Raw genomic sequence first — 19,892 nt, 5'->3', positions numbered from 1 at the left:
ATTCACACATACCCCCTTGCCAGTCGGGAGATCCCCGCTCCATTCTCCAAGTGCTGTCAGACACACACGCCAGCCCATCTTTCAATGCTGGGCTTCCTCAGCACAGGAACAATTTGTTCAGACACTTGGAAGATTGCATCTTGTTTGTAATATGACACACTACCCCAGTCTTCAGCATTTTACATGATACAATCCCTGGTGACAACAACCTTAGAGGCTCCTTCTCCTGACATTTCCTCAGCATAGTTGAGGAGTATCAATAGTGGTCTTTATACCCCAAATATCTACATTTTCTATATGTCAATAAAAGGAAATGGAGAAGTACCCCCAGATCTTGGGACCTTACTGCCTCAAGTTACCGTGAGGTGTCTGGAGATTCACAGTGCGGTCAAAACGGTCTTTGTTTCTATCAAGCCTTTGCAAACGTCTAAGTAGTTGAGAACGTTGCATGAGTACTCAAATAATTATTGTTAAGTGATTTATGGATCATTAAATTTCATTTATTCCTTGATCACAACAAACCTACTACAATCTCTTCATAGTGATAGCGCCTCCATCTTAATGCTTGGTAAAAGGCCCATCGATTCCCTCATCTTTCAGAACTAGCTCAGACTACGCTTGATGTAGTGTCAGCTTTGTAATATGACCTGGTTTTATTCACACACTACACTGAATGCATTTTGCCTTAACTGGTTAAAAAGGTGGCCTTGAACAGCTGTTGGAACACCATCTTGCAAAACAGCGAGTTGCAGTGTGGTTAGGAAAGCACATGTCCCCCAAATGCCCCCTCGCCCACCCTAAGCCATGGTGAGTAATATCCTTGTACTTCTTTTAGCCTCCAAAGAGTATTCACGTATTGCCTTTCATTTCGGCTCCAAGTCTGACCACATTCACCAGAAGCTCTGACATTGGGGAATATCTCAAACCTGGTTTCCACCTTTTTGGAAAACATTCAGAACTTGGCTAGCATTACAAATCCAAGCCATATGTTGTAGCAGCCTGTAGGCTTTTCAAGCCAAATAGTGCACTTCCTAGAATTCCATGATCATTGCAGGAAAAGGAAGGGTGGAGGAATCAACACACACCTGTGGAAAGCACGTGCTAGCTTAATCACACCGGAAACATGATAATTATTCAGCTATTATAAGGCCAATGCTGCAGTCCAGCATTGTTGGTTGATGCCGTGTTCCCACTAAGATGACTCTTCGTTTCCGGATAATTCCCGAATCCTATGCTCTGGCTATTCTTAGTTCCTGACATTTCACTGTTTACCAGTGTGTCCTTGTGTCTTAAATTGACATTGCCTTAAAGTGCAGCTGTGTTTTCCAAACCTGCACTGCCTCCTTTGTTTCCCTATCTACCACTTTTCAAAGTGTTTCCCGAGCTAATACTATTTCAGTGTTGCCATATTCTGGAACTTGTACCACTTTCAATGTTTTCATTTTCGCAGACCTTGCCATACTTTCCTTGGACCCTTAGTTCCCAAATCATAGTGTTCTTCCTTGCGATCCTTGACGCTTGGTCCTCAGTTGTTTGTTTGCTTGCTTTCTGACAAGTATTACCTATGTTTTACGTGCTTTCAAGTTGAGCTCTATTCCTTTCTTGCCCATGCCTATTGTGGCTGTACATGGAATCTCACACACTTACTTGCTTATACCACCTTGACTGACGTTCATGTGCAATCGCTAAGATTTGCGGTCACAGCTGATATCTTCTTTGGATTGTCGGGTCGACTGTAAGTATTGTTCTTACATTATCTTTTATAACATTACAGGTTAGCAGGTCCACTGACCGTGCCTTCGCATGTACGTCCTACCAGTGGAAACTCTGCAGACAGCGTCAGTAACAACCGTCGGTGAAGAACTTGATGAGCCGTGATCTTACCATGTGGAGCTCCTGAGAGCTTCCCCACAACGCTTTAAGTATTAATGTTATTTTTATGGCATGCATGCCTTGGGTGTTAGTTATTATGAATTGCTTCTTAAGTGCCTGTCTTTATGATCTTCGACTTTGTTACCTTTGCAAGACTTCTGCATTGGATTCCTCTACTCCTCTGACTCACTGTGTGATCTGGGAGAGCACTGGTACCCAAAGGCTTTTAATTGTGTCACAGACATACTTTTAAACACCAGCACCAGGGCCCAAAGGAGCATGGGCCCACTATACCTCTTTGAAGGCAATCTTTTACTACGATGACTGAGACATTTTATTTTTCTGCATTAGGGCACATACCACCCTCGGTACACCACAAGGCAAAGTTTCAGACCACCCAGCAATGGGTTCTTAGCAAGGAGTACTAAATTGTCCCTCTCTTGGCCTAAGCCATATAAGGGTGAGAGGAGGGGCACACATTTTCTGAGTCAAGCTTTTATTCAATTAGTAAGATGAGCTGAGCATATAAACTTGAGATCAGATTAGCCATAGATGTACTGGAAGAGTCTCATGCTTCAACAACACAAAACTAAATGAGTAGACAAGCCAACACGTTAGCACTGAGTACAGGCCGCTGCCTGCAACTGCTACGCTAAGACAAACCAGATGACTACATCTCAAGATGGGGACAGTATCAGCTTCTAGATTCTCTTGCATCCCTCACTCCAGCATCTAAAATACTATCTGGTCCAGTGCAAAGGCGCAACCATGCCTTGCCTTCTGTCAGTACACTATGAAATCAGAGCACTAGGAGTACTGTGTCTGAAAGGAAAAGTGCTTGTTGACAAGACCACCAGCACTTGAGAACGTGATCTAGATGATTATCGGGACACTGTGTACCAATCAGTAACTATACTGAGTGCACATTGTGTAAACCAGTGGGGTGACAAACATCACCAAAAACACAGTGCTGCTTCCTACACAGATTCCTCTGGCACGCTGTTGGTGCCTGCATGTGGGCATTCCTAGCTTCAATGTAGAAGGGGTGTGCAGCAGCTGCTCACTTTACTGAGCTTCCCAATGCCCCACTTCGCAAAGGGCGCCTACAGAAGAATGCCAAATGTTCAACCTCCTCCTAGGTTTAACCACAGCAGGGCCCGTATTATACTAGTCAATGTCACTGTGGGAGATTTGTAAAGCGCACTGTTACTAAACGGTGTCCTGGCGCGAACCAGTGATGGGACAGGAGAACCAGTATCTTACCAAAAGTCTGATAGGCTGAAAAGCCAGGTTTTCAGCTCACGTCTGAATCTAAGAAGAGAAGGAGCAGATCGAATGTGTAGCGGATGTTTGTGTCACATTTTGCTTGATTGCGCACCTTTTTAAAGGTGCACCCGGCGAAATCACGGAAAATGCACCGTATTAGGATGCATTTGTGAGAAAAAAGGAGCGGCTGCTTTGAAGCCGCTCCGTGTTTCACAGTGTGGCGGCAATCTGCCTGCACTTTTACAGGGGATTAGAGATCCCCATGCAGGCGGGTGCAGTAAGTGACTACCCCCGGCTGCAGGAGATGTCTGAGGGGGTCCATGTGACCCCCCTTACCCACCTCCACAGGGCGGCTTTCAGGGGGCACACTGACAGCTTCTTTGCCTTTGCCCCCGCGTCTGTAATACAGTGCGGGCAAAAAGGCAATGGGATTCCTTCATTTGCATGGGGCCACGCCCCCAGGCAAACGAGGGAACTCCCTCTGGTGATAGCGCTGGCGCTATATGTGACCCTGCGTTATCGATTTTTCAGATGTGGGGGGGGGCACAAGCATCTGCACCCCCTCCCCTGTATACCAATGTGCCGCGGGGAGACGCAAAGTGGCGCAAACGACTTTTACACCCCAGAGCGCTTCGATAATATGGCCCCAGGCCCTCCTTTCCAGAGCACATGCTTAATATTTTGCAAGCGTACTGGCAAGAGGATTGCTTCACTGTATCGTGCCAAGACCCAAAACACAGGCGGACAGGCCCACTTGACATTGAGTAGGTACGAAGGGCCATATGTATCAAAATCCTCTTTTGCGATTCTCAAATAGCGATTTTTTGCGAATCGCTATTTGAGAATCGCAAAATGCTATGTATGTAGGATTTGCAATACATTTTGCGAATCCTACATGTTCCTTAATTGCGAATGTCAAATTGCGATTCGCAATTAAGGAATACCTCCCCATTCATTCTTATGGGCCTAGAGGCCCATAGGAATGAATGGGAAGACATTCTCAATTTGCGATTAGCAATTAGAGAATCGCAAATTGAGAATGCAATTTCAAGGGTGCAAGGGTGACAAAAGGACACCCTGTTGCATCCCTGAAATAAGCATGGGTGCACATGTGGCGCACATACATGTCCTAAGGGCATGTATGTGCTTCACATTGCACTTTGAAAAATGCAAAAAAGTGCATTTTTCAAAGACATCGCAAATTACCACCAACTTGCACTTTTTTGGTGCTTCTTACATTGCATTTAAGGAATCACAAAATGTGGGATTCCTTAAATGCAATTGCCAAATAAGGAATCGCAAATTTGCCTTCATACATACCACTTAGCAAAATTGTGATCGCAAACGCCGAAATTCTGTGAATTTCGGCGTTTGCAATCGCAATTTTGCTTGATACATATGGCCTTAACTTTGCTCCTGTGCACTGGGCACAGAAAAGGCCATATTAACAGCTAAAGCTCCACCTGGAATATCAAACTTCTTAGACAGAAAAGGATAGTTAACACCTATTATGCCTGCAGAGGAATTTGCACAACAAAGCTGTTAGAGATTGAGCGTACATTGTACTGGTGCACTGGATGGATACCGAGCATGGAACAAAGCGGCAGAGAGCAGCTCCCCCGTGTATAAAGCTGCACCTGCTAAAGTTACAGCTTGCTGACCAGTAACTACTGGAAAGAGGGAAATGGAACAAAAGGCAGCAGAGGCAGTTGTCACGTTACTAGTTCACAACAAACCCATTTTTTCTGGAAAGTTCCAACAATGACATACAAAGCACGTTTAGTATCGAGCTGAAAAATGCCTCAAAAGAAGGCTGGTGGCTTTATAGGGAAATATTCCACGTGGAGCTGACTGTATAGCTGCTACTATTACGCAGGACAGAAGTACAGAAAACTACTTGACTGGAGAAAGAGCTTGGAAGGCAGAAACCTATGTCACCTGGAAACTGTAGTGCAGAAACTGGAACAAGGGTGGGAGCTGGACAGCATAGTAAAGGCCTGACCATCGTAAACACCAACACACTCAGGCAGCTGAATGGACCAAACGTGCAGAAATATGACAGTCCCTTCTTAAATCAACAGTGCATTAAAAAGCATCTGTTTTTCCCGAACTGACACTGTTTTGCCTGTATCCTTGTTTCCAGATCTAGCACTTTTCAAAGTGTTTCCAGAGCAAGAGCGTCTTCAGTGTTGCCTTATTTTAGAACTTATGCTTCTTTCAAGATTTTCCCTTTTTGCAGTCTTTGTCTTACTGTCCACGGATCCTTAGTTCCCAAATAAGTGTGCTTCCTTGCTATCCTTGATCCTCCACAGGGAGACCTGTAGTCAAGCAAACCGAAAGAGGTTCCCAGTTTCAACCAGCTCGGCTGCATAGGATAACCGTGAACACCGGTGTGTTTAACTTAGTCACAAGGCAAAGTCAGACATATTCTGGTGGCCAAAGCATCTCTCCTCTTTCCATCTTTCGAACAGCGTGGACCGCCGGAGATCAAAAAGGTTAGCCTTTCTACAGATACCAATCTTGCAGGAGACAGTTTCACAGTCCTTCCATAACCACTATGACCATATCATCATAGCATTCCTACATCCTCTTCCAACTGGTGACAGATAACATTTTGCCACTAGGCAGACACTTTTTAAAATCCCGATTTCATTCCCAACACCACCCGCCCCCCATCAGCTCGCTTCCCATATTGTATGGAAACATGCCTGGGATGAACACTTTCCCCGAGGTCTAGAATATGAGTATCTGCATTTTGACTTGCCTGGGCGGATAGGCTGTCGGTGCCTGGAATATACTACAACTGTATGATAGCGGTAACATGTCTCAGAGAACAGGAGTCTCAGAGGTAGTAAGAGGTCCCAGAGGTGGTCTGGTTCCCAGGGTGATGGTATCAGTGTAGCAGCCTACCTTGGAGATAGGCTGACTGGGGCCTTCATCTATCTCTACGGTAAGCAAGGAAGAACCGTCAGTCTTAGTCTTATATTTGCTGTATCTGTAGATTAAATAGGCTTTCGTGGGACATATGGAGCTTGTAGTCTCAAAATCGGTACGGTAACATGCCAGGGAGGAAGACATTCCACTAGGGCATAGATTCTCTGTCTCTACAAATTAACATGCCTGGGTGCAACAAGGCATCGGAGCCCAGGATTCATTCCACCAATATTTTTGATAAGTCGCCTGATATGGGCAAATTGTCTAGGGCTCTAGGCCCTTCATTCCCTATATCTGTATGGTAACACACACAGCAGGGGCAGACTGCAAGGGAACTGGGCTCACTGACTTCTATAGTAACCTGGAATTGCAGGCTTGCTGGTACCTGGAATACATGTCTCTGAAGGTCTGGAAGGGGAATAATACTAGTTGGGCCATGGTCTCAATATTTCTGTATTCCTGGGACAGATGAGTCGTCTGGACCCTATGATCCTAGTATTGCCGGAATTTCGTGCACTGTCCTAAATGGCATCCCAGCCCCCAACACAGCACTTTGGGCATAATACGCTGCACAAATCCAACACAGTACAATATTCTACCTAAATGGCTATCATAGCATTAGCAAGAGCACTCAATCCCAAACCAAAGTTCTACAGAACAGGACATCTGTGGATTTCCTATTGCCCGACATCCAGGACATAACATTTGGAGTTAAGAACAACAGATTTACATGTTTGTGTTCTCCACAAGACAAGTAGGCCCAATCCCATAACGTATAAACCCTTTGGCTGCCAGTTAACAGTACCACAGTAAAAATCTGCATAAGACTACTCTTTGCCACAAAGCAAGTTCTGTATCTGTGTATACAGGATCAGACTGGGAAAGAAAATAGATTCATGCACCAACATAAACGTGACTCCCATTAGCAAATGAGATACCTATAATAGAGGCCCTTGTGACAAGACCCCCACTTTGGGAGGTCCCAGACTTGTCCCCAAGCCTCACTGCAGCCTGTTTGTAGGTGCCCCCCCCCTTCTTTTTATTGGAGTAGCGCACACAGCTACCAACCCAACCAGCACATCTACACCCAGACGCCCAAGGGCTGTTAACAAGTAACTGATGGTGGTACTTTGGACCTTGGCCTCCTAAGACTCAAGTCCCAAAGGAGACCCCCAGAAACCGATCACAAATAATGGTATGCAACATATTCCTTTTATCCCATAGGGAAGCATTGCTGCGTAAAGACCAATTGAACTATTGACTTTACCTGTAAAAATGAATATCTGAAAAAAGTACTTACTTGATAATGTAGATATTGGTATAAAAATATATACATAAAATATGACCTAGTTCTCTAAATTGGTCTCAGATGTATTCTCGAGTGTGTGTCTCATTTATTGCCTCTGTGAGTACAACAAATGCTTAGCACTACTCTCTGATAAGCCTAAACTGCTCGCCCACACTACCACAAAAGAAAGCATTTAGTGTTATCATTTTTGCCTCTGTAAACCAATAAGGGTTACTTGGACCCTTTACACAGCGTACCTTGTTTTGGTCCACTATAGAAAGAGCCAGCCTCCTATGCTCCCTTTCTGCAGGTCATTGGCTATGCAGCTAGCGTGGATTTGGCTCGGAGCTTATTGCACTAGATCGCACGAGTGCTGTCATGCGCCTCTATTGCCCCTTTGGACCCTCACTGGCTATTCTTAACTGTTGTACTTTGGTAGCACGTATTTTGTCACCTGCATTCTGACTTGTCTCTTAATGTTTACACGATCTCTTGATTGTAATTGTTGTTTTACTTGAAAACACAATAAAGAAATATTTCCAGAAAATAAAAAAAATTAGAGGCCCATTTCTTTATAAAAAAGGCACCAAGGTGCACCCACAGGTAAATATCCTTGCTGGTGCAGATTTACGACTCATGAATACAGCGGTAGGCCTCAAAACTTTACTCCTATGCAGCTTTGGTGTAGTTCATTTTCACATGAGCAAATATACACAGTATATTGTATATAAAATACTCACGTATATTTGCTCATGCAAGAAGGTACTGAGCGATGGGAAATTCACTTTCCCTATACCCTCTTTCTCTTAGCCTGGATTTTTTTTTTACTCCTAACCTTGTCATGAATAAATTTAGAACGGTTTGTGATTATAGTTTAACTTGTAGATGTTCATAAACTCTCGGCACATTCTAACCCTGGAATTACAGCTTGATGCCGGCATCAAGCCTCTGTCTCTAAAATTTGCAAAAAGATGACAAAATCAGAGCCTTGCTAGAATCCAATGTTCAGTAACATAATCAGAGAGGCTTTCATCAGAGCCCTGAAATAATAAGAATACTGCTATACTTCGTCACCTAACTGTACGGCACCAAAAGGAACACGTGATTTGTTTTACAGGTCATGTCGTTTTCTTGGACATCTTATTCTCTGGACATTTAGGTATTTTATAAAATACCAAACCTCTGGAACAGGTTAGACAGAACAATATAAGCAACCAACACTGTACAGATATGCCATATACTTAGTTATGTGCCCACAAAACCACTCTACTAATAATGAACATCATACACAGAAAACAATTAAGACTCATTTGACTGAACATATCTTATCCATCCTAAGACTTAACATATATTTGAGTACCAACTTGATTAAAATAGAACCAATGGAACATGCACACAAAATAAGCATAAGAAAATAGTCAGGACAACCTTATAGGTGCCATTAAATTGGATATCACCATGTTCCAGACCGTACATGCCCTAACAAATACTTTGCACGTTGACCAATTAAAGACACATGTAAGTAGAACTTATTATAACCAGCTAACACAACTCAAGATAGGCTGTTAGAGGGATGGCATTGCTCTCCAAAACACTATTAACTTCAGCTCGAACATTCACCAGTAGCATACCGGGCAATAGTCTAGTCAGCTAACTCATATAACTATGGGCCAGATGTACGAAGCCTTCATGCAGTTGCAAACGGTCCGATTCACAGAACACCTTCCCCTTTGTGAATGTCGAAAAAACAAATTTTTTATATGAGTACCACTGCCTACTTGAAAAAAGAGGAATATTGCACTTTTCATTTGTTTAAACACATCCCATTTTCTTTTCAGGAAAAGGGCTGCTTTTTTTTTAAAGTGCTTTATTAAAATGCAATCACGTACATGGTGGTCTGCTGACCTCAGCAGGTCACCACCCTTGCGATGGCTGTGGTCACTAGTTGGTCGCAATTTGTGACATATCTCATTAATATTCATGAGGTAAGTTGATTTGCGACCCACTGCGAATCTGTAATTTGTGAACTGACCTATTAGTACATAGGTCAGTTCGATAACTTAGCATGCCCGTCGCAAAAATACTGGTTGCAAATTGCAACTGGTATTTTACGACCAGAGTTTAGAACATCTGACCCTAAAAGCTTTGGGCAACACCACAACCCAAACCCATTAACTTCAATTAATGACGATGACTTATTGAAACACACCTAAAGAAAACAACAAAATTACAAATATACTGCTGATTTTACAGCTCAAATTCCCAAGAAGACCCTTGTATACGTCAAAATCCTTGGAATCAGGGCAAGAAAGCAACTGCTGTCAGTGGCATCCTCAAGGCCATAACAATGGAGAAGGTGGGCTTTATAAATACATCTACTTCAACAAATTGTAAAACATAAGAATGCAAATTCGACCAGGACCCAAATACACTTGTGCTTCATATCTAGCAGTAAAACGAACGCATTTTGCTTATTACAAATTAAATATGAACTTTAATGCGAGTCGCATTTTTTTGAGTGGAGAGCTTTATATAGCGTGAACTCGACCCAAAGGTATCAGGGTGCTTTACATGAGCACCAGTTGTGTTACAGACGCGTACTTTTATTTCATTTTGTTACACATGGGGAGATGAAGTGATTTGCCCAGAATCACAGAATGTTGGGTGTCCCTGCTGAGACTTGAACCCGGTTCCCCAGCTTCAAGGTCGACCACTCTAGACATTAGGCGAGATTATTTTGTGTTCCAAAACTCAAAGAATTAAACCTATTTTGTAAAATTAGCCATCCTACTAGCAGCAAATCCCCCCTTGTGACACACAGCATGGTTCTAACCTTGAGCACAGAGATGCAGCGTAATTTTAACTTCCCGCCCAAATAGCGACAGAGGATATCTGTGGGTAAGAAGTTTGAAGCATTAATTGTGGCACTACAAGTAGGCTAGTCTTTAATGAAAGGCAATGTTTCATTTCTGATGAGAATATGAGTGAAAACTTGTGTTCTTAAAGTATGCCAAATAGAACCGCCACACCTGTATAATAGTTCTCAGGTATAATTCAGGGAAAACTCAGACTGGCATCAGCTCTTCAAACATACTTCTCAGGAAAACAAGTGCAATTTGAGGCTCTTTTAAGTACATTGTAGTTCCACTGGTATGATCATTTTAAGTCAATTACATCCTATTCCTATAGAACTGCTCACATGCTTAGAAATGTACCCACATTTTCACCAGATGCCACTTCGATATTGGCTATGCTATGCTGATGCATTCCTTTGTGTGAAGGATCACACAGAGAGAGGTTCATTTGCCATTTTTGCACATGTTGAACATGGAAGAATCCAGTGGGTCATTCCTCATGCTCCACCTGATTTAATATCTCCCAGTGAGGTAGGGACTGCTGAAGGTGCCTGGCCATTTGATGCTCTGCTAAACATAGAGGCTTTTCAATACTAAGCAACAAGTCCCAATGGTTTTAAGACACATTTATCGAAGCCGAGTATGTGGATTTTTGAAGTGTATAACAGCACTTCCAACCCCTAACACTTGCCTCAACCCTTGATGCTGAACTGTAAGCTTAAGAAGCTATGCATCCATAAATGTAGCACTTTGAGATTATTGTCCCTTAATAAGGGCCAAAACATAGGTAGAACCTTGAATATCTGAATCAGGATGTTTGCACTATATTATTTTTTTTTTCCTCAAGCTTTGCTCCAAAAGTATTTTAGATGTCTTTTTTTGGAGCTAAAATGTTATATTAATGGTCTAAATGGCTGTCACAGTACACCTTTGGTTCTAATTTATCACACCAATGAACTGTTTTAATAGCCGATTTAATTATTTACTCACATTTAAGATTGTCGGTGATAAAGTGTATTTATTAGCACGTGAAACATTGTGGTTCTTTTCTTACGCAATTGTTCTCGCCACACCCAAACATGCACACTCCTGGTGTCGGTATGCTTCTGGCTTCCGGCCAAATGCGTTCCTAGGCATAATTTACTATACATATCTGTTTAAATATTTTTCTAGAGAAATGCAGCACTTATGAATATATTTTCCTATACCTCACCTGCACGTGATATTTTGAGAAAGGGACACGGTAGTTCAACTTTACAACTCACAGAGGCAAAAGAAAACAAAATCTCTCTTGGTAGAATTAGGCTTAGTGTAAATATAAAAGAACGCTTTGAGATCAGTTCACAAACAGGTATATACTCTTAATGCGAGCAGTGTATACTTTCACACACATATATTCTGCACAGAAAGAACTGTGCCTACAGGAAGAAATGTGCCTAAAAATTTCAACCATACACAACTAGCTCAGCCTCTAGAGAAGTTCATCTCTCTAGCTTATAAGAACTAGATATGGTTTATTTCTAGCAGTGTGCACTTTCCCCAGGGCCTGGCGCCGCTTATTGTCGCCTACTCACACGAATTCAGTAATCTAGCCGGAAACTTTTATCAGAGCTGTGCAAGGCTGCCGATACCAAAGTTCAAAAAGCGCAAATACAGACCTCAACAAAAGGTAAACAGCCGCTCCACTACTGGGGATGGATTCAGTCACTGCATACTGGGAAATGAAACCGCTTTAAATCTCATTTTCTGTTTTCTGAATCCGAATTTTCAGACACAATGGATTCCGCTTGAGGAATAAAGCAGGTGGAGGTGTCCTTGTATAAAGATTACGAACTTCGTACACCTGACAGAGCTCACCAAGACGCCAGGGTCTGAAATGGTTAGCCATGCTGCCAAGATATTGTTAGCCATCTGCCCGGTGACACGAACAACGTCCTTACGTATAGCGTATAGGACCCGCGCGTATGTGCTACAAAAATGTAATTATCTCTACAGCACTGCGTAGTGCGGGTCGTAGACAGTGCAAGCGGGCCCTGCGACGCATGCGACATTTTCAAACAAGGCCAAACTTTGTTAGAAAGTCAATGAATCTAGTACAGTTCTATTGGCTGAGTCCTATCTAAATGTCACGCGTTTACTGTTTTAAGCGCTGTCAGCAGTGGCTGACATTACCTTATGTAATATTACTAAAGAAAATATAATTACGAATCTTACAATACAGCACAGTCTAAGAATTAGTTACCTGCGTCACACATGCCATGGAGCCGGTTGTTGTCACCCGACCACAGCCCGAGGCGTCAGAGTGCTGAATTTGAGGCGCACGCGCAGCATGCGTGTTGATTAGGAGCGTCTGAACGGTACACGCGATTCTGCTGTACGAGTAACGTACAGGAAGTAAGGCCTCGCGGCCCATAGCTTAAAAAGCTTCCACTGCCAGTACCCGAATGACCAGTACCAAACAGAAGCATCATGTGGCAAGTTAGCAACCGGTTTCGGAAGGTGTAAGAAGGTGAGGACGAGGAGGAAAGGGGTCCTTCAGGACTTGGAACAGAGACGCCTAGGAGAGTTCAGTGCTCAGAGGGGCGTCCGACTTACCTCCAAAAATGGTAGCAGCTGAGCTATCCTCTTAAGGACCTTCGCTAGATTCCCCTGCCAGCCCGCACCCTCTTCAAAAGCAGCTGCATCACTTAAACAAGCATTGGCATAGCCAATAGGTCTCGCCTTTGGGACCTTATAAGTGTTTAGCCATGCAATAGTTGCATAACCAGGGCACAAGTCCTAAAAAAAGAAGTGGGGGGACGCTCCAAGTTAGGTGGTGTCACCGGAAGTGACGTCATGACAGGAAGTGACGTCACGAAATGTAGTCCCCTCTAATTAGAAATGTAGTTCCCTCTAATTAACAAAGGTTACAAGGCGATGGGGGCAGGTTCAAGGGGTAAAGCAGAATGTTTACTTTGGAATTCGTCACCGTATTGACACTCAAAGGAGCCGGGAAATTAAAGCTGCGCTTGTTCGGTGCGTATTTATTGGCCACAGTAAATTTGCCAGTCTCCGTCTGAAATGCATGAATACAGACTGACCTTTTCTAATATACGCCCACGAGCGCCCATCTGTCATACTGAACGGCTCCATCAACGTGAAACAACTTAAAGAGCTCTGTTCGCCCTCTCTCGACAATAGGAGGTGAGGTTTGGTGAGTGCTGAGCGCGCACGCAGGTGCAGACTCGGTACCGGCTCCATCTTTTGGGTAGGGGGGACGGCGTCCACCCGGTAAAATAAGTGGGGGGACGCCGTCCACCCGCGTGGTACCCCGACTCGAGCCCTGTGCATAACTAAACACTTATAAGGTCCCAAAAGCGAGACCTATTGGCTATGCCAATGCTTGTTTTAACTGCTGCAATCTATTGAAGCCTCACGGAGAACATCAAAGCAGCCCTGCGGCCGCGAAAGTGATCGCGATCAAACACCATAGCGGCCGTGAAAGTGAAAGTAATCGCGGTAAAGAGCGGTAAAGCGCGACGCGCGCGCCCGCGCACATGCACTGTAGCTCTAGGCTGGCCTGGTTGCACTTTTTGGAGCCCTCACAAACTGTCTCGCCAGACCAGCGCATGCGCTGGGTCAGGCGAGACCTAAAAACACCACGACCAGCACCATCTTGCAGACATGCTCACCATCTACAGAGGTTCTCTTCACACCCACAGCCAGGACACCATCAGACTACAGATTAAGTGTAAAAGCAACAAAAAAACAAGACAGCAGCCCTTTTCCATCTATGTTTCCAGAATCTGGAACAACATCCCTTGTAAGGTAGGAGTAGGATGAAAATAGGCATGGGCACTAAAACAAAAGTGTCCCCCATTAGTGAATTATACACCTAAAATAGGGCTGTTGTTTACAGATTGGAGCAGTTTTCAACTTCTAAAGGCATGCTAGACAAGTGTTTTGCAAGGTGTGGAAGTCTGCATGGATTAGAGCTAGCGGCAGGCAACGTTTGCTTTAAAATAGCCTTAGAGCCTGACGTAGAGGGCTCTACCCGCCACTTAAGGCCTGCTCCAGCGTTAAAGTCCCGAGCCGAAGACAAGGGCCTTCAACAAGGGAGCGGGCCTTAAATATCCGGTAGAGCCCGCTACGGAGAGCTCTAAGTCTATTAGAACATTCCGCCCCTAGAGGGCAGAATGTTCTGATTTGTAAAACATAGGCCCCACGGAGCCTGAGAAGGTTGAATTGCGCCCCCCCCCCCCCAAGCTTCGTGAGGCTGTTGTTAAACATTGGTATGTTGATGCTCTGGGATTCTACCAGGTATTAGAAGCCCAGAGCACTCCATTGTTTTCAATGGAGCTCTCAAAATTCCAATGTTCTAATATCAGTGAAATCAACAGTGAAAACCGGCCCAGCAGACCACAAAACAGACCCACAAACAGCCCAAAAAACGGCCCACACACTGACCTGTCAGGCCAGCCCTTTAGGGACTGCCTACTTACTACCCTATAGGCTAGCCTGCCCCTGATCCATATGGACCACCCCCAACATTGCTCCAATTTAGGAAAAAGAACATAACATCACAATAAATCAATATTCCACAACCCAGCTACCTCTCCTATCACTTGTTGACTTTATGCTCATCTCTGGCAAGGGGCCAAGGCGCTAGATCACAGGCACCGAAGACAGGTGTGGCCCGGTCAGGTTCAGTGGCAACCGTGGTGAACGTTTTGAAATTTGCGTTCTGCCCAACTAGTAACCGTTTCCACAAGACCAGCGGGGTCATCTGGGCAATCGTCAGGGGCGGCAGGAGAGGTAAATAATGTATAACCTGAGTACACATCTCAGCCTGGTTGCCCCTGACTACTGCCAACGCGGCCCTTTCCCCTTTTCAAGCACCAGAGTTCTTCTTTTCGTGGATCAATGCTACTCGCTGACTGTGCCAGCCTCACCGCCAGTTGGATCCCTCTGTCAGCCTGCTGGAAAGGCGCTTCAAAGGAGCTCTGGGGGTGGTGACCACTGAAAAAACCTTTTATGCCCTCATATTTGGAAGTCCCAGAAGTTGCCGCCGTCGGGGATGTTGTACAAGTGCAACTGGTGCAAGAGCAGAGGTGAGGTGGGGAGGAAGAGGGCGCAGGGCGCGAAGAAACTTTAGCAGCTAGCCCATACACAGAGGGGGGCATGTTTATAAGTTCACCCCAGGACAAGAATTGGATAGTGAGAAGGATGCCCTCACTGGGAACTGATCATGGCGTAATTGATTGTGGTAAGCAGGGGTTAGCCTGCTTAGCCGCCAACCAGTGCCTCACAAAGAGCTGCCTTTTGGTTATTCCAAGACCAGGGCCGCATGTCTTGTTTTGACAATGCATTCTATATTTTGACAACAATCCTGGAGAGAAATAAACCCCTGGCGCTCAGGTCAAGTCTCACTACTGACTGTCTCCACCACAAACAAATTCTCCTACTTAGTAAAAGGCAGAGCTCTTAAGTTTCCCACTTCCATGTGTGAGAAGCTTATCCAGTCCAAGCAATTTGTTTGCATTCTGGGACTTGAAGACCTGACTGAATGGGATCAAAAAGATTACAAATCTCAGTATGCACATAATCTTGCACTGGATGAGCGACTAATGTGTGGCACTGGGATACTCTGCCAAATAACATAATGAACTAAAAACAACCAGTAAAACGAATATTAAAATACACCAATGGGTGTTCACTTGTCACACTTGTACAAAAACAGTTATTTTCAAATTAAAAAGCATATGTGTAAAAATAAATGCCCACGTAGAAAGTCGGAACTCAGTGCTGGTGACAGGAACAAGGCACATCATATTCTATATAATTCACAACGGAAGGGTAAGGACTGTGGGACAAAGTGGGGTTACTCAGTTGCCGGTCAGTGTTCTAGAACTTGATTGAACAAGCTCAAAAATAATAACAGTGGTGTACTGGAGCAAGCCTGCCGGCAAAACCTCTTTGTGAAACGTGTAAAAAGCTTGTTTTACTTAAGGGTGGCATTTGAATTTAGACCACGTCCCATCAGTATCTGTCTGGTCTACAGGGCAATCAGACAGTGCCCAATGGGCTGGTCTGACAGGTCAGTGTGAGTGGTGGCTTATTTGACTGTTTGGGAGCCTGTTTTCGGTTTTTCCTGTTGATTTCCCCAATATTAAGCATTTACTACATTAAGCACAATGCATGCAATCTTTCACACCTAGCAAAACACGTATACAGCATGGTTACAAGTTCAAAACTGCCACAATTTGCAAACATGTGCCACCTTTTTCACTTTCTACTTCATTAATGGGGGCCACTTTTGGTGCCTGGGCCGATTTTCTGTCTCACTCTGACCCTGTATCCCATTGAACAAGACTGCTCGAAAGCAGTCTGTAGAAGCAGCAAGTGCCCCTTACCAATACCTAAATATTGTATGTCATTTTTAAATTGACTACATCCAATGTGCATCTATGTGAGTCAGGGGGCATTTGTTCTGAGGGAGTTAGGTGAGTGTGTGGTGGGATCAAATAGATCACAGTCTAGAGTTCAATAGGATCACTGTGTGGTGCCATGGGGACCGGCCCTGCTTTGGGGTGTGGTGGAATTACCTGTTGCCAGGCGACTAAATCTGAAGCAAGACGTTGCAGGTATGGAGGCCAGGTCTGCTTAGTCAGAGGTGACAGCAATGGGAATACAGATGTGACACAGTGCCCATAGTGTTCATAATGCAATGATATGTTTGGGGTCTCGAACGAGCTACCCCGAGCACCCCGCAAAGCAACACGGGGGGGGGGGGGGATCAAAGGGCATCAGCCTGGATGCAGAGTCAGTGATACGGGAGTATGTGGTCTGGAATGTGGCACGGTACAGCCTATAGAGTCTAGGACAGTATTTCCCAAGCTGTGGGTGGGTCACAAGCCGAATTTGGTGGGTCGTGAAAGTTGAAGCAATAAATAGAGATGTCTTTAAATTCTGTTTTAATCTTGCCACATTTGCTGTGCTTCAGGGATGGAGGGTTCAAACGTCAGGCTATTTTGACAAAGTCCTGCTTATGTTTTTTAACAGGGATTGGTGTTTACAAACTTTTCTCACTTTGCAGTCACAGAGAGAATAGTAAAGTGAATTATGTGACAAATCCTACTGGGGTACATAGACTGTGAAAAGAAAGGCTGTAGGGTGTCATATTTTGCAACACACAACAAAATGTAAATACCTGTAAATGAACTGTGCACATTCAGCAGTTAGTAAAGCAAAAATGAAACAAACACATTTTTTCAATTCTGAAGTGTGATGGAAACAAAGATTGTAATAGGATCAAAACACATCAAGACACTTACTTTAGCTGGTGATGCACAAATGATATTCACTGAAACCCAATTTCCACACCTAATAATGTATGTGTATTTTAGTTTCAACAGTAAAACTGTATGTTTGTGAGAGATGGGCATGTTGTTCTAAAAAGTGGGTCATGATTCTAAAAAGTTGAGGAAGTGCTGGTCTAGGATATAGTACCAGGCAGTCTGTGGCTCGGGCGAAAATGCCACAGAGTGAGGGTGCAAAGTACAGATGTAAACTGGCACATTTCAAGCCATTGTATACTTAAACTTGGCCACAGTGCACCCAGTGGTTCTCTGAAGCAGTCTGGGAGGTGGCAGGGTACAGACTGAGGCCCTGCATCAGATAGCCTGGGGTCAAAGAGCACCACATCCTGAGGCCCAGGAGCATCACACTGTGGGGCCCAGTCTGTGTTGGAAGAAGGCACTGTCAGTGGCGCAGTGGTGTCTTGTACACAGTGCTTGAAATGGAAAAACAGAAGTGCTGGTACTCTCCAACTAAAAGTATTACATCACTATTGAAAAGTGCCGGTACTCTGCCTCTCAAAATAAAAAAGTGCTGGTACTCCCTACTGGACAGTACCGGCCCATTTAAAGCACTTATATTAGGCAGTACGTGGCCCACATGAACAACAGATTGGGAACAGTCTGCAGTACAAAGGGTTCATTTAGTCAATGGTGCAGGAGTCTGGTACAGGGCACCCTACATTCTGGAGTCCTGGGGTATCACATCTTGGGGCACAGTCGGTGACACAGTAGTATAGGGTCTGATACAGGGCACCATATAGCTTTGGGTATGAAAATAAGATTCTCTGTAGGACAAGGCACACAGCCAGGTCAGGACAAGGAGGGACATATCCCATGGAACAGTCTGAGTTTCAGGATGTGTTGCATTGCCTGTGGTGAGGTGGGCCTGAGTCTGTGCTAGGGGAAACTGGGGTAAGGGAAGCACATGGGCAACCTGCGGGAACCATAAGCTGAAAATGGATACTCTGGTACATAATTGGGCATCGTACATTTAAACTAGATCATAGCGCCACGCAGACGGGTACTCGCTGCATACCGTCTATATCATTGGTTATGTACAATTTTGGGATGTGTGTGCCCAAAATCAAGAGCTTCATCTTACACAAAGAGGTGCACAGTCTGGGGAACACGGAGGCTCGCATTCTGACGCACGTAGCGGGGGGCATACCTTGGCATTTTAGATGTGTATCCTTTGCAATCACACACCATGACTGGACCACAGGGCACACGGGTTAGGATACAGAAGGCATAGTGTATGGCAATCAGTGCACAAAGGTTTCAATACGGGGCCTGTAGTCTTGTCTGGGCAGATGGACACACCGCCTGTTGCACACGGAGCATGCATACTAGCTGGGGGGAATCGAACACTGAGTCAGACTGGAGCACACAAGCTCGGGCATAGAGGCACCGGCCACTCGGGTGCACAGGCAGCGGAGCCAGTAGCGAGGCTGGGGAACACAGAGCGTGTGGTATCACGAACACGCGCTGAAACCACGCCTGGGAGACATCAGGCTGGGGTACAATTGATTTACTTATTTATTTATGCATTTTTATAGAGCGCGTACTTTCATTACATAATGACTTCAGACTACACGAATTACATAAAAGATACGGCATGCACCGGGGGTACAAAGACGGCAGCAAGGGCACACTGCAGGGCAGCCGTCTGGGGTAACTTCGCCAGCTTATAGGACTCAGGCACTAACCGGCTTTGTTGCGTTTGGGCTGCAAGTCCCTCCAGGACAGCTGCTGGCTCCCCGGGTCCAAGGTGACTTCATAGCACCGGTCCTTCCTGAGCAGCGTGGAGCTCAGCGGCTGCAGATCGGGGTCCATGGTGCTGCTGTGCCCGGGCCTAGCTGTGCGGGAGACTGGCGGCCTGCTCTCCGGGGACCCCGTCGCGCCAGGACTCCAGTGTTGCCCTCCGCAGGCTCTAGAGACAGCTAGCGGTCCCTGCCATCCATTGTCCGGCGGCGGGGGCGGGCACAGGGGCGGACGCCGGCTCCCGCGTCACCAGGCAGAAGATTAGTATCAGGGCCGGGACGTCACTGAGAGGGGCGTGCACCGCCGTGTGGATTGAGCCTGCCCCCGGGAGGTGGGAGGAGCGGAGGAAGTGTGCGAGACAGAAGCACAGTCAGAGGGAGACTCTGTGTGCAGGATCCCCTCCCCCGCAAAACGTGAGTTGTGGTAGAACCGGCTGCTATGTAATGTGTCTGGGACTGCTATGGCACACGAGCTGAAATACACAGTCATTAAAAAAAAAATTAAAACGTGATCCATGCACCCCGGCTTCTTTGCTCTACCAAGAGAGTCTCCCGGATTGTTTAGCAGTCTCCCTTATGC

The 19,892-nt window shown here is 45.2% G+C and overlaps 1 protein-coding gene across 6 annotated transcripts in view; it reads right to left on the bottom strand.

The window, feature by feature from the left end:
- The window catches only part of CERK (ceramide kinase), a 222,528-nt gene extending 202,937 nt beyond the window's left edge, over window positions 1-19,591 (bottom strand). For 3 of the 6 annotated variants that reach the window (XM_085654064.1, XM_085654066.1, XM_085654068.1), the window contains exon 1: window positions 19,259-19,532. In XM_085654064.1, coding sequence (XP_085510190.1) covers window positions 19,259-19,385 — 127 coding nt within the window. In that variant the 5' untranslated portion in view covers window positions 19,386-19,532. Of the gene's footprint in view, window positions 1-19,258 lie in introns of all 6 variants that reach the window. The other 3 variants (XM_085654067.1, XM_085654069.1, XM_085654065.1) reach the window with 3 other exon arrangements.
- Window positions 19,592-19,892: the final 301 nt, after the last annotated feature.

This window comes from Triturus cristatus, chromosome 4_1, assembly GCF_964204655.1.
Source record: "Triturus cristatus chromosome 4_1, aTriCri1.1, whole genome shotgun sequence".
Classification (NCBI taxonomy): domain Eukaryota; kingdom Metazoa; phylum Chordata; class Amphibia; order Caudata; family Salamandridae; genus Triturus; species Triturus cristatus.
Note: the sequence above shows the minus strand (reverse complement) of the source record. Positions and strands in the feature narration are given on the sequence as shown.